We start from the raw sequence: 15,163 nt of genomic DNA on the forward strand, positions 1-15,163 counted from the left end.
TCTCCCTTCTTGTGATTTTTTTTCTTGATTTGTCAGCAACTGAAGTTCCATCAGATGCCTGTAGCATCTCTCTAAAGGAGAGTGGCAGAACAAATTTACCATTTGTTCCTTCGTATTGTATGTCTTGCATCTGCTTTGTTTGATATTTGAAATTTGAAACCAGTGATGTCCTTTGAGACTTTATTTCCTAGATGACAACAGCAAGGTTCTAAGATATGGGGGTCAGAGAGAAAACAGGAGCAACCTAGAAACAAAGCTTTGACCTGGCTAGAGGAAAACCATAACTATTGGCACTCACATTTAGAGCCATTCCTTGAATATGTTTTTTTCTAGAGCTATTTCTCATCACTACTGTGCCTTTCAGCTTCTAAGCAACTGCTTTGGAATTTTCTTAAATTCAGATTTACAACATTTGGTAATAACATCGAATCTGTGAGGCACGCAGAAAGTGAGGCATGCTGTCAGAATCAGAAGCAATTCTACTTCCCAAGACCTGTAATCATCCAATTTGAAACTCTTTGCATACTGGCAATATATTAAAGCATGTGTAGCAGGCACAGAAATGAAAATGGAAGTTTACTACAGGCGTCCTCAATTTATGATACGTCATGATCCTCTACCTAAATCTGCAGAATGGGGCATCCATTTTTTATACCCTTAAAGATACTGTTTTTGAAAGTTTCCCTTTTTTCATCTCTATTTGATTTACATATTCTTTCATTTCCACAAAGTTCACTCCCACCTTCATTCTTAATATATCTCCCTCCTTATAGTTACTCAGAACACTGCTCACAAAATGACTGCAGGTAACTTATTTTTCTAATACTACTGCAAATTACATCATATTACTGCCTCCTGCACATGTGTGCACATACACTCTTAACACAGGCACATTATTTTATAGTACATCAGCTAGTCACTAACTTTCTATGATGATGGAAATATTCCTTATTTCCTGTATACAGTACACTGTATACAGTACACTGCAGTAATCATTAGCCACATGTATTAGTGGTCTCCAGAGAAACAGAGCCAATTGGAGGGAAGATAGATTGATTTACTCTGTAGAGTTAGCTTATATGCTTATGGAAACTAAGCAGTCCTAACATCAGAAAACTGGTCCTAGTAGTAAAATTAGCAGGAAAGTTGTAATCCAAGTTTTAGTCCAAAGGAAGGAGAAGTCTGATACTCCAACTCAAAGACAGTCTTGCAGACAGAAAAAATTCTTTCTTACTGGACCCTTTGTTCTTTGCAGGCCTTTAATGGATTCAGTGAGTTCCACTCACATTAAGTAAAGCAACCTGCTTTCCTCAGTCTGCTGATTCAGATGTTAGTCTCATCCAAAAACACCTTCACAGACATACCCAGATAAAATGTTTAGCCAAATATCTGGGTACCCCCATGGCCCAATCAAGTTGACACATAAAAGTAACCACCATATTACATATAGCTACTGACTACTTAAAATATGGCTATACCAAGGAACTAAACTTTTATTTAAATTTAAATAGTTTAAATGTAAATTGGTATACATGGCTCATGCTTACTATTTTGGATAACACAGAGATGATTGTCTCAGTCTTAGAATGAAGCTTTGATTGATGTTGTAGGACAATTCAGACTACTTCTCCAGCGTCTAGCTTTCACCTGGGCTTGAAACTCCTCCTCTAGAACACAGCTACCATGTAAGAAGTCTAGCTACCCTGAGACTGCCATGCTCTGAGGAAGTATTGCTTTGGCCACCTCCTGCGAAGAGTTGACTCATTGAAAAAGACTCTGATGCTGGGAGGGATTGGGGGCAGGAGGAGAAGGGGACGACAGAGGATGAGATGGCTGGATGGCATCACCTACTCGATGGACATGAGTTTGAGTGAACTCCAGGAGTTGGTGATGGACAGGGAGGCCTGGCGTGCTGTGATCCATGGGGTCGCAAAGAGTCAGACACGACTGAGTGACTGAACTGAACTGAACTGATGGAGAGAGTGGATCAAGAGGGGGAGAGAGCCCTGTCTGTTCTAGCTGTCCATCCCATATGAAGGAGATGTGAGTGAGGAAATCATACTGGACCTCTCACCCAGGTTAATCAGGCCTTCAGGTGAGCTGCCACCTGACTCTGACCCGATCAGGCCTTCAGCCAGAGCTGCCACCTGACTGACCATGTGAAAGCCTGCAAATAAGAAGCTCCATCTAACCCTGCAGAACCGTGAGAGACTAAGTTGTCTTAAACCACTAAGTTTTGGGGTGATTTGCAAAGCAGTAAATAACCAGAACAGAAGTATGCTAAGGAATCAAGATTTCCTATTTCTCTGACTCACCTAGATCCCAATCTTACTGTCTTTCTGTTTCCTACTTTCTTGCTTTTTGTGGTATAAACTTTTATGCTCAAAACTAAATTTGTGGTTTGGGAAAGTCAGTTAATCTGGCCTTCAGCTATCTTGGATTTCTGACCTCACTTAAAAGGCTTTCCTACTTTCAAATTTTTAGGACAGCTTGAACCAATGTTGACTTTTCCTTCCTTACTAAAGGCCATAACCAGTTAATTTAACATCCTTTTCTTTTTCAACCAGTTGTAAGTGTAACCCAGAAGACATGTACCTTTGCTTCAATATCAACATTTTAACATCTGGTTTGCTACCAGAAGGAAAAGGATGGGAGTGGAGAGGGGTGTGTTAGATAGATACTCAAATGATACCTGCTTATAAAAGCTATACCACTTACATGTAACAAGACTAGACATGTAGTCAGATTCTATGTCAGGTTTTAATACAACTTGTAATTGTACTATTTAATGCAATTATATAGCCTCGAACTTTATTACTAAATAACATACTTTTTATTTCAGTGAGCTCAATATTTATAAAAATTTAAAAGGAATTTACTGTTAAATGTCATGAAAACAAATGTGTGGGACAAGATTTACCATTATAATTGTTTTTAGTGAGCATTTTTTTGTGATTTACACTTAGAGGGCGAATTTTAGATCTGAAAATTCATTAAGACTCTGCTACATCAGTGATTTGTTTTTTTTTTCCTTCTAGTTCTAAGAACAGATAGAAGTGGCTATGGATAATTCATATAATTTCAATCAAAAAGGCTCATGTAATGGAATTCCATCTGAGAAGAAAAACAACTTCCTTGTGTCAGAAGATCATGGACAGAAAATCTTAAGTATACTACAGAATTTTCGAGAACAAAATATCTTTTATGATTTCAAAATAATCATGAAAGATGAAACAATCCCATGTCATCGTTGTGTGTTAGCAGCATGCAGTGACTTTTTCAGGTACTTTTACCTTGTCTGTCTATCCCTCAGATTTTATGATACCACTAATTAAGTTGTTTTTATGACTGTAACTGAGTTTTTCCCCTACGGAGTATGGAATAGTAATCTTTAATACTTAAAAAGAGATACTTAGAACGTAGATTAACTAATGATTTTTTAAATATGAAAATATAAGAATACCTTTTTTTAAAGCTCAAGTCTTCCCAGGCTAGGATTTCCCAAAGTTAAACATTAGTCCTTACTGTTCTGGAAAAAAAAAATTGTTTTGATGTGGGGTCAGTTTTGTTTGGGAGGTCCCCTGCACTGTATAATTTGGCAAAAGAGAAAAGGATAGACTGAGCAGAAATGGAAGCCAAGCTCAAAGAAAATGAGGCATCTGAGAAAAAAATACATTTTGGACATGTGTTGTATCCCATGGATTGTCCAGGGAAGAGGTACTCTAATGCGGAGAGTTTCTCTTCTCTTTAGCCTGGATTGTCCTAAAGTGGGGAGAAGTACTTCCAGAGCCATTTCTGGAGAGCACTCAACTTGTTTTGATTCTGAGTATAATTCTGTTCCCCAAGTAAATCATCCTACAAGGAATGCACTAGTCATAACACTGTTAGAATCCACTATGATGACAGTGGGTTTCTGATTCTTCGTAGTTAAGGGTCAGACACATGACCTTAGTATTGTGGTAACCGTATGAAGATAGTACCTCTGAGACCTATTTGTCAGGCAGGCAAACCTCTCTTGCTGACATCCTGACCTTCAGGCCTCCTAGTCATACTTTAATAAACTTAAATCTTAAGTGCAATATTTTGCGTTAAGTTCAGTTTTAGAAGCAATTCTAAGTAAGCAGAGTTTAAATCTCTAACAAACTTGATAAAAAAAGAGCAAGATATAAGATACAAAAACATCTAGATACAAGTTAACGTATACTGGTTTTAATCCTTAATTTAACTCGTTTTACTACCAACATATAATTAAACCATACCCTTATTGCTCAAGATTAAATCTTATAGGTTGTACTTCATTCAGCAAGTTTATTGATATCTACTACTCACTAAACACCTTTTTTTTTTTTTTGACTCTTCTATGTGGCATGTGGGATCTTCATTTCCTGATGAGGGATCAGACCGTGCCCCCCTGCATTGGAAGCGTAGAGTCTTATCCACTCGACCACCAGTGGAAGTCACTAAACACCAGTTTCTCTAGGGTTTCCTGCTTTGAATTTGAGAGCAGTGGCTCAGTGCTACATCACAGTTTACTGAGGACAAGGGGAACTACACCTTTTACTAGCTTTTTGCCTAACTAGACTATATGTCTTCAGGTATTCTTCTCATTTCTTCTCTCAGGTAACCTAAGTTATTCTTCAGCCTCCACTGGGGCCCTAACTGGCCTTATGCTCTCCCATTTTCAGATTCCACTAGTTTCTTTCCACTTCCCTTTGAATTCAGTTTTTCTTCCAAGGAACTCTTTTTTTGTTCCCTTATCCTTCATATCACCTCTTCATTAGAGGAAGCAGTACAGTATAATAGGTAAGTATTTGGCCTCTTTATACACATGCCCTAAATCTAAATTCCAGCTCCACCACTTATTAGACTGAACTTAGGTAACTTAGCCTGTTTATGCTTCAGTTTCTTTATTTGTAAAAAATTAGGATAAGACAAATAGGACCTAGCTCATAAAGTCATTAGTGAGAGTTGAATGAAATAACATATATGCAATGATTAGGTCAGTCTTCCCTGGTGTCTTGGTGGTAAAGAATCCACCTGCCAATACAGGAGAGGCAGGTTCAATCTCTCGGTCAGGAAGATCCCGTGGAAAAGGAAATGGCAACCCACTCTAGTATTCCTGCCTGGGAAATCCCATGGATAGAGGAGCCTTGTGGGTTATGGTCCATGGGGTTGCAGTGAGTCAGACACTAGAAACTAAATAACAATTGATTAGTGTCCACTACTTTCAGTTATTATTGTTGAATTAAATTGTTATTAAGCTGAATTTAGTATTATTAATATTATTAGCTGACTTTTTTTTTAGCTGAAATTATTTCCAAATCTAGCCAAAAAATGGAAATAATTTGGTATGAACATGCAGTTTTATTTCCTTATAAAGTTTGCATGTTAACAAAATAAGAAGTTCATGTGACATTTGAATTAGCAGTCCTCTCTACTGTTTATGTTGGAGTTATGCCTACAGCTTAGCTTTTTAGGGATCTGTTTTCAATTTTTAAAAATTACTGTTAAAAACAGTGTTTTTTAAAATTTGTACCTGTTCTGAAGTAAAACAAAAGACAATTTTATAATGACCTGAATCTTTTATGATATATTTTACTAAATGAGTATATAGTTCACATAAAAATGTGTACAAATGTAGTTAGAAGGTCTATATAATTTACACTCTTGTAGATAAGGCCACTGATTCATAATTTTGTGTTATGATAAAACTCACTGGAGTATTGGGCTATAAACTTACAGGAATACTGGGGTATGTAAAATTAAAAATAGCAGAAAAGTACACAGTGCATGGTAAATGCCCTTTATAATGTTTTTGAAAAACGAAAATTATGATTGAAATGTAAAGTCCCTGGAGACAAGATTCAAAAAGAAGCACACTATTGTATAACCAGTTTATGATAACACAGTAAATTTGAGATGGAAGTTAACTGAATACTTTAAAGATGAATAGGATGAAGTATATAAATATGATATTACATGTCTTCTCATGGACAGTGTGGAAGCTGATGGTAAATTAGAAATGCATATGATTTTAGAAAACTTTTTTTCCTTAAAATGATAGTAACAGCTAATGTGCTCAGTTGCAATGCAACCCCATGGGCTGTAGCTCACCAGGCTTCTCTGTTCATGGAGTTTTTCAGGCAAGAATACTAGACTGGGTTGCCATTTCCTACTCCAATAACGGCTAATATTTTGCATCAGTTAACTTAGTTGTTCCTCTCATAACTCTGTGGCATAGGTACTACTAGTATCCGCATTTTCAGAAGAATTTGAAGCACGATTAAGTTGTTAGCTCCCCAAGGTCACACAGTTAATAAGGCAGCCCTGTTCTAGAGGCCACACTCTTATTATTACCTTAAACTGACTATAGATGTCTTAATAATCTAATACGATTATCACCACAGGTTAATGTTTCTAAGTTGATCACATTGAAATATCCTGCACAATGTGGAACATGTATAAATTTTTGTAACCATGTTTATTTGTTATTATATTAAGAAGTATTGAATATCCCTATTAGGAAGGGGCTTTATCATCCTTTTCCTAAGGAGTGTTCTGTATTTGGAAGCCTCCTCATATTTTTCAGGTGGACACTAGTGTTTCTTTAGTAGCTTTAGTTACTCTCTAGAATAGACTTCAATAATGAAATTTAGTTTTCCCCCAGTACTACTTGGGGGCTTCCCTCATAGCTCAGATGGTAAAGAATCCACCTACAGTGCTGGAGATGTGGGTTTGAAACCTGGGTTGGGAAGATACCCTGAAGAAGAAATGGCAACCCACCCCAGTATTCTTACCTGGGAAATCCCATGGACAGAGGAGCCTGGCGGGCTACAGTCCATGCAGTTGAAAAGAGTCTTAACACGCTAACCAACTAAGCATGCCTGCAGAGTACTTGGGCACTGCTCACAAAGGTATCCTGGACAATACTGGTACAAAAACAAACCAATGTTAAACCAGGCCCAAAGTCAGATGATCTTTAGTCTTAATGAATGTTCAACTGGCAATCTTTAGTTGTTTGTTGTAGTCCTTTCCTCTTTAACCTTAATTTTTATTTGCAGTTCTACTGAAAACCATCTTAATGGGTTTGTTTAAAGTGTAAAAATTAGTAAGTCTGGATATAAAGTTAATTAAGGATGGATGGCAATATTGTTCTTACCAAAGCCAGTCATGAAATATTCTTAGTCTCCTGCCTAAACATTTCCAAATAATTTATACTTTTGCTTAAAATGAGCCAAAAATGTTCCCAGTTTCTTAGAGTGGTATCAACATTACCAGATGGGGATAATGTATATGTAAGTTTATCCTGTATTTTAAGTAATTTTAGTTATAACCTGCAGAGTTGATACTAAATTAATCCATAGGTAAATAAATTCAGCCATTAGATTTTACCCCAATTTTATGAATAATGTATAAGAACATCAAATCAGACACAAAATTTGAATCTTTTTAAAGCCTTTGGATTCATTGCTATGGCTTAGCTGTAATCTATATATTTTTCAATGTGGTATTGTGTAATATGTGTATTTTACAGATAAATAATATGGTCTCTATTATAGATATTAATTTATTAGGATGCTTTAAAAATGTATTTTGTAAATATATTTTATATCAACCTAAGAGTGAAGGAAACCTCTTTAAGGTCATATTGAAAATTATCTTGGAAAAAAATATTCCTGTTTATTTGTTCTTCTGTGTTCATTTTTGCAGGGCTATGTTTGAAGTAAACATGAAAGAAAGAGATGGTGGAAGTGTTACCATTACTAATTTGTCCTCCAAAGCAGTAAAAGCATTTCTTGATTATGCCTATACTGGAAAAACAAAGATAACAGATGATAATGTGGAAATGTTCTTCCAGTTGTCATCATTTCTTCAAGTTTCCTTCCTATCCAAAGCTTGCAGTGACTTTTTAATAAAAAGTATTAATCTTGTCAATTGTTTACAATTATTATCTATATCAGATAGCTATGGCTCTGCCCGTTTGTTTGACCATGCTTTATACTTTGTACAACATCACTTTTCTTTATTATTTAAATCCAGTGATTTCTTAGAGATGAATTTTGGAGTACTGCAAAAGTGTTTGGAATCAGATGAATTAAATGTTCCTGAAGAAGAAACTGTACTGAAAGTTGTCCTTAGTTGGACTAAACATAACTTAGAATCAAGGCAAAAACATCTGCCTTATTTAATTAAAAAAGTAAGATTATGTCAGTTATCTGAGGAGACACTTCAAGATTGTCTACTCAATGAAGAGTGTTTACTCAAAAGCACAAACTGTTTTGACATAATCATGGATGCAATTAAGTGTGTGCAAGGTTCTGGTGGACTTTTCCCTGATGCTCGACCATCCACAACTGAAAAATACATATTTGTTCACAAAACTGAGGAAAATGGAGAAGCTCAGTATACGTTTTGCTATAATATTAAAAGTGATTCATGGAAGATACTGCCACAGTCACACCTGATTGATTTGCCAGGATCTAGTCTGTCTAGTTATGGGGAGAAAATATTCTTGACAGGTGGTTGCAAAGGGCCATGTTGTAGAACAGTTCGGCTTCATATTGCAGAATCATATCATGATGCCACTGATCAAACCTGGTGCTACTGTCCAGTCAAAAATGATTTTTTCCTGGTATCAACTATGAAAACACCAAGAACCATGCATACATCAGTTATGGCTCTCAATAAATTATTTGTCATAGGTGGAAAAACTAGAGGATCTCAGGACATTAAAAGTCTCTTAGATGTTGAATCTTACAATCCTCTTTCCAAAGAATGGGTGTCTGTTAGCCCATTACCCAGGGGCATATACTATCCTGAAGCAAGTGCGTGCCAAAATGTAATTTATGTTCTTGGATCAGAGGTAGAAATTACAGATGCTTTTAACCCATCACTTGATTGCTTTTTCAACTACAATGCTACAACTGATCAGTGGTCTGAACTAGTGGCAGAATTCGGGCAGTTTTTTCATGCAACACTAATTAAAGCTGTCCCAGTAAACTGCACACTCTATATATGTGACCTTTCCACTTATAAAGTTTATAGTTTTTGTCCAGATACTTGTGTTTGGAAGGGTGAAGGATCTTTTGAATGTGCAGGCTTCAACGCAGGTGCGGTTGGAATTGAAGATAAAATTTATATATTAGGTGGTGATTATGCACCAGATGAAATCACAGATGAAGTTCAAGTCTACCACAGCAGCAGGTCTGAGTGGGAAGAAGTTTCACCAATGCCAAGAGCCTTAACTGAATTTTACTGCCAGGTGATTCAGTTTAATAAATACAGAGACCCATGGTTTTCTAATCATTTCTAAATGTAGTGTATGATTAGACATTCTAAAGCAATTGCAGTTCTAGAAGCCTGCAGTAAATTTATTAACTTTAATTATTGGTAAAAAGGTCTTTACAGCTTAGTGAGATAAAATAGACCTTCTATAAGAGAATTACTATGAATGTATACCATATTAGAAAAATACTATGAATGTATACTATATATGAATTAGCAGTTCCCAGAAACTTAAAATACACAATACATTCTACCAAAAAGTGTATTTAATTTAATCTTGGAGAATAGGATATTAGTATTTTCATATGTAAGTAAAACTCAGGCTTTGATGTTTTGATTCTTAAAGTACTTTATCCTGACAGAAAAACAAATCATACTTCACATAACTGTACAATGTAAATGGGAGAAGTCTCTTTAGGTAGTAAAAATGACTTATTTATACTATATTATATGAAGTATAAAATATATTAGAGGTGAGAATCCTATCTTGTTACTACAGGTATAAGAGTAGTTGAATTCCTATTTTTTCTGATCATTGGTTAGCTATTTTTAAGCCCTTTCTTTTCTTTCACTATTTTTCAGTCAGAAAATTTTCTGAAATGAAGTGTATTTCCCCAGCCTTCTAAAACTGTACACTAAACATGTTTTAATTTTTTGATTCAACTCTTCATTAAGAGCATAGTGTACTGTAATGCTGTTGGCAGTTACTGAAATGTCTTAAAATTTGCTTATTAGTTTTCAGTGTTAGTTGGTCTCAGTTTTTAGAGGTATTTTATTTTCTGGCTCAAGCTCAGTAAATTAACTTTCTTGATTTATTTAATCAGTTTAAGTTATACCTGACTTGATTTTATCTTGACATGTAATCCTTTTAGTGACATTCTTGGATTCTGGGATGGTAGTCCTAAAATACTTTTCCATATCATTGCCAGATTCCACTGTAAAGTGAGGATATAGAAAATCTGACCTCTAGCTAAGTGGACCACTATTGTTGGCATTTCTTAAACTTTTGCATGTCCAAATTTGAGTTGCAGTAAGAAATTTCAACATCTCAGTTAGTACCGTGTCAGTTTTTTGTGATGATGTATACCAGCTGTTAACTGCTGTGTATGTTTTCTTCTTTAGCACATTATTCATTGTGAATTATTTACTAAATTTAAAAATGTGACTGGGCTTTTGGTATTGATAGTAGATATGTGAAGCTTGCAACTTATTTGGTGTTTAATCATCTCTGACCCAAACAATGAAAGAGAATCATCCTTGTTCTCAGCTAAGATGATTCTGCCTTGTAAGAGGATATGTTTCTTTAATTAGTTTTTACGATACAGGTATTTTAGGTTTTAGGACCTGATTTATATCTCAGGTAATCTGTAGATTGTATTTCTCTGGAATCAAATGAAGTTTCCCACACACTGTAGTAAATGTTAATCTGTTGTAAATATTCTTTAGAAGTAGAAATATACCTAAATGAAGGTCCTTTTATTTTACCATATAAAATTTATGTAATCATAAGTTTCAAATATATTTTTCAAAACAGAACAGAATGCTAGACTAAATTATGCGATTTGAAAATCAGGGATTGTCCGTAATCAGACGATAGTTGCCTAAAAATTCTTGTGTAGAATTGGTGGCTTCCTCCCTACCTACCTTTATTGGCTCTGCCCTGTTCTCTCTCTCTCTCTCTGTGGGTGTGTGTATGTGTGTCGTGTGCGTAAGAAATAAAATTCAGTGGAGGCTTTCTCTGTGTTTTATGTGGCACTTTGAAAACAAGTTACTTAAGAAAGACCATAACACAGTGGGTGATTAAATTGTTAAACATGTATAAACAAATATTTCCAGAAAGGAGAAACTAAAGCAAAATAGAATCCCTTCCTGATCTTGTTTCATTATTATATCTTGATTTCTACCATTCTTCTCACTGGCCATTGATTTTTTTAAATTTTATTTTTACTTGGAGGATAATTACGATGTGGTGATGGTTTCTGCCACACATCAACATGAGTCAGCTATAGGCATATATACTTCCCCTTCCTCTAGAACCTTCCTCCCACCTCCTTCCATACCCCAACCCTCTGGGTTGTCACAGAGCAACTGCGGCCATTGATTCCTGATGTTACTAGAAGTATCCTTGTTACCAAGCCATAAGTAACTCCCTCTGCATTTGATTTTAAACACTTTTCAATGCACAAGGCTTTCTGCCTTAGTTTCCACAATTGCTGCAGGAAACTTGATTGTTTTTCACTTACTGTCATCCCTTTACATCTGTACCTGAGTGTTCTTCATCAGTTATAACTAAAAAAAGTAGTCTGTCTAGTCATAAAACCTCAAACTCTTACTCTTCTTTTTCCTTGACATTATAGCAATCTGTGCTGGGCTTGGCTCTCTTAGCAATTAATCTTGTAGTCTCCAATTTTGCATCATCTGGTAAAGGGAACACTTGCATTTGATCTACTAAATGGTTATTGAAAAATGGTTCTGGGTGTTCAAAATCCTCAAGGAACCCAGGCACATTATTCTGATCTTGGCAATAACTTTGGCTTCACCAAGAACCACATATATTATTTCTGCCTTGGCCCTCTATTCTTGATCTCTTGCAAGTCTCAGTGATCTCTCAAGTCTATTCTGCTACCCAGGAGGAGCCGTTTTTCCTGTCTGTAAGATTAGAAAACAATATCCCTTTATGACTTCTTCCGTCTTTTTTTTTTTTCCTTAAAGTTTCCTTTCCTTTCATTATCATCCTTCAGTCAGTGCTGCATTGTAAGAGACAAAATAATTAAGCTCATTATCCAGATTGCTTTCATTCTTGTAGCAAAATTCTAAATAACATTTCCAAATTGTCATTTGTCCTGGTAAATGGATTGTGCATGCATAAAAAAATTGCAGTATTGTAGTATCCTAGTGTCTGCTAAAATTGAAAGTAGTTACGTGTCACTATTAAACATAAAAAAGATTAAATTCAACACTTATATCAAAGTTAATGAACATTTTTAGAACTATCTTCAAACTTGATTTATAATGTAGAGCACCTGTTCATCTATTGCCTGTGAAATAAAAGCAGCATGAAGAATATTTGCATAATCAAATTAACTGCATTCATATAATACTCAATTTTGGTTGGGGAGGGGAAACAGTCTTTATCACAACAGTATTCATTATATATTACTCTTGAAAGCTAGAATATTATTTGAGAGCAACCACATCCTGCAACATGATTCCATTTTCCCCAGATACCAAGAAGAGCAATTGAGTATGTGTTCAGGGTACCTAAATGAAGGCATCTGACTTGAAAATCAGAGTCAAATATAGAGGGAGACATCTGTTTACCTTTTGAGATTTGGAAGCAATAAATGGTTAAATATATTGTTGAATATATTTTGGATCATCATTCTCAGTTTAATTGGATCCAATGTGTGGAAACCCGTATATTTAGAATTGAAGGTGTAAGAATGAAAAATGCCTTCCAATGGACAGCTCTTGAGGGCAATCTAAAAACGAAGGCTAAAGTTTAAAAGGAAGCCAATTTCTGTTCAGCATAACAGAATTAACTCCACTTTATAAAGCCATATTTGGAATAAGACTAAATATCAAAAACTGCGGCATGTGGCAGAAAATGAGCCCAAATAAATAAATTCCTACACAGGAGTACACCGAAGATTTCTATATTTTATTTGCACATTTTGATCTTAATATTTTTCTGTCTTTTGACTAATTGCTTCCTCCAGTTTGTTTAGCATTTAGGCATTCTGAGTAACTTGATTTTATTGTCTGCATACTCAAGATTTCAATAAGATGTGAGTCATAAAATTACATCATTTTAGGAGCATTCTTGTTGAAGGAAATTTGTTCTTTTTTTAAAATCACTTCGGAAAAACTCTGTAAAGGGTGCTGACATTTATAGTGAGCTGCTAATAGGGATTTCTCCTTCTGTTTACCATAAGTGCACATTTGTTTTACATTGAGTAGAAACTGAAAGACCATTACCTAAAATTTTGTCCTGAATTATTTCACTGCAAATGTGGCTATATAGCTATATGTAGTGAATTTAGTTAAAGATTATGTGCTTTGAAAGATATCTTTAATTTTAAAAATCTGTTTATAAATTATATTTGACTACACTAAGATGCTTAATCAAATTTAATTTATAAATAGGGGTTTTAATCAGCATAGTATTACAATAGGGATTTTAATCACAGCATGGTATTACACACTGATCAAGAGATAACTTTTCTAAAATATAGATTCATATTCAAACTTGAAGATAAAATCTAATACAGCTTCCAGCCTTGTATAGAAAACCCCTCTAAATTCTAAAATACCCTTGACAGATGATTTTCTTTTCAAATTCTAATTCAGTTCTTTCAGGGTAAAGAGCTCACTACCTCCATTTTTAAACAGTTCTATTAGAAAGTTCTTCCTAAGGTTGAAAGCAACTCTGCCTCCCTGTAATAACTTTCAGTCCTTGATCTTAGGTTGCTGTCTCCATAAGTATTGGAAATAGCATGTCTTCCATTCCTCTAAAATCAAGTCTTCACTTTCCTTCTTGTTTAAATGCTTAACACTTTAAAACTTGCCACAGTGGCCAAGGTTACATACCTTCTACATGTACATTTGCCTCAGAAAAATCTATCCTAGCTCTATTGCTTTTTTGGTGTGTTGAGCATGATGAGCATTGCATAGTCTAATAAAGCAAGCACTTCATTCCCTTAATCAGCTCTTATAAATCCAGTGTGAGCTAGAGCTTTGCTATCTCTCCTTCTATCAACTATCAGCATAATCACAAACATAGTTTCTGGGAGGAATTCTGAAGCCAGATTTTAATGTCTTGATCATTTGTCATTAGATATGGTTTTGAGAATTTTAATAATACTTCTAAAAGAGACTAAAGCATATACAAAAAATAGAAACCAAAGCAGTCACTAACTAGTTCAACAAATTATGCTATTGGTTCCAAGGGTAACAAGGTTGCCGGAATTACTTAAGAGTACAATTCTCTTGAGTATCACATTGTAGTGTAAATACTTCTTTACATGTCTGTCTTATTTAATTGGAAACTCTTAGGAGTAGGGGTATTATCATTTCTGGACCTAGCAATTAGTACAGTGCTTGCATATTAATAAGGCGTCTAACAATCTAACATTCTATGAAGCCAATATATGAAGCAAAATTTATTGTTTCTGAATGGGTTAGACTTAACTGCATATTTTGCAATTTCCATGTACAAAAAATTGATTTACATTAGGATTTTACATTTAAGAATGCTACCCATTGTACTTTAGTTATCAATGTATGTGTTAATTCTTTTTGTAATATTTGATATCCTTATATTAAAAAGTCTGGGCAAGCTAATTTATACAACTTTTTGTTAGTATATGTTGTATATCTTTGTTAGTATATGGAAAAATTAATAATGAAGTATACTTTTTATTTGAGAATGAAATTGCATTACATAGTACATTGCCCACATTTGGAGAACATGTATAGTTGGTTGTATAGTTGTGTTGTATATGTATATTTGGTACTTGAAAGAGAAATTATACTTTCAAAGTAATTCATTGAATTTTTTTAGTGCTTAAGGATTATTTGTTCTCCTTGAATTTTAATTATAATATTTAATTCTGTGTTTCTTTTCAAATACAGTAATAGATAAGACAATGACTGAAAGTATCGTTAGTAGACATACAACCCCCATTTCCCCTACAAGAACATAATAGCTTCAGTGACCTTCTTCCCACAGGGGAGACTGTGCGCAAAGCTACTTAACTTTGCATACATAAGTGATTTATTTCATTTTCTATTAGTAGAATATGGGCATTTACCATATGGTATGAGAAATAAAATCATTTTTTTCAGGTCCATGTTAACCATATTAATATGTAGTAAA

At 34.8% G+C, this 15,163-nt stretch overlaps 1 protein-coding gene across 1 annotated transcript in view; it reads left to right on the forward strand.

The window, feature by feature from the left end:
• Positions 1-14,374, forward strand: part of KBTBD3 (kelch repeat and BTB domain containing 3) — a 74,690-nt gene extending 60,316 nt beyond the window's left edge. Inside the window, exons 2-3 of the mRNA XM_086338834.1 lie at positions 3,039-3,283; positions 7,711-14,374. Of these exons, the coding sequence (XP_086194960.1) occupies positions 3,063-3,283; positions 7,711-9,313 (1,824 nt within the window). The 5' untranslated portion in view covers positions 3,039-3,062 and the 3' untranslated portion in view covers positions 9,314-14,374. The remainder of the gene's footprint in view (positions 1-3,038; positions 3,284-7,710) is intronic.
• The last annotated feature ends 789 nt before the right edge of the window (positions 14,375-15,163 follow it).

The sequence above is a fragment of the Bos grunniens genome, chromosome 15 (genome assembly GCF_055505025.1).
Source record: "Bos grunniens cultivar Pamir isolate PY7600 chromosome 15, Bosgru_T2T1.0, whole genome shotgun sequence".
Classification (NCBI taxonomy): Eukaryota; Metazoa; Chordata; class Mammalia; order Artiodactyla; family Bovidae; genus Bos; species Bos grunniens.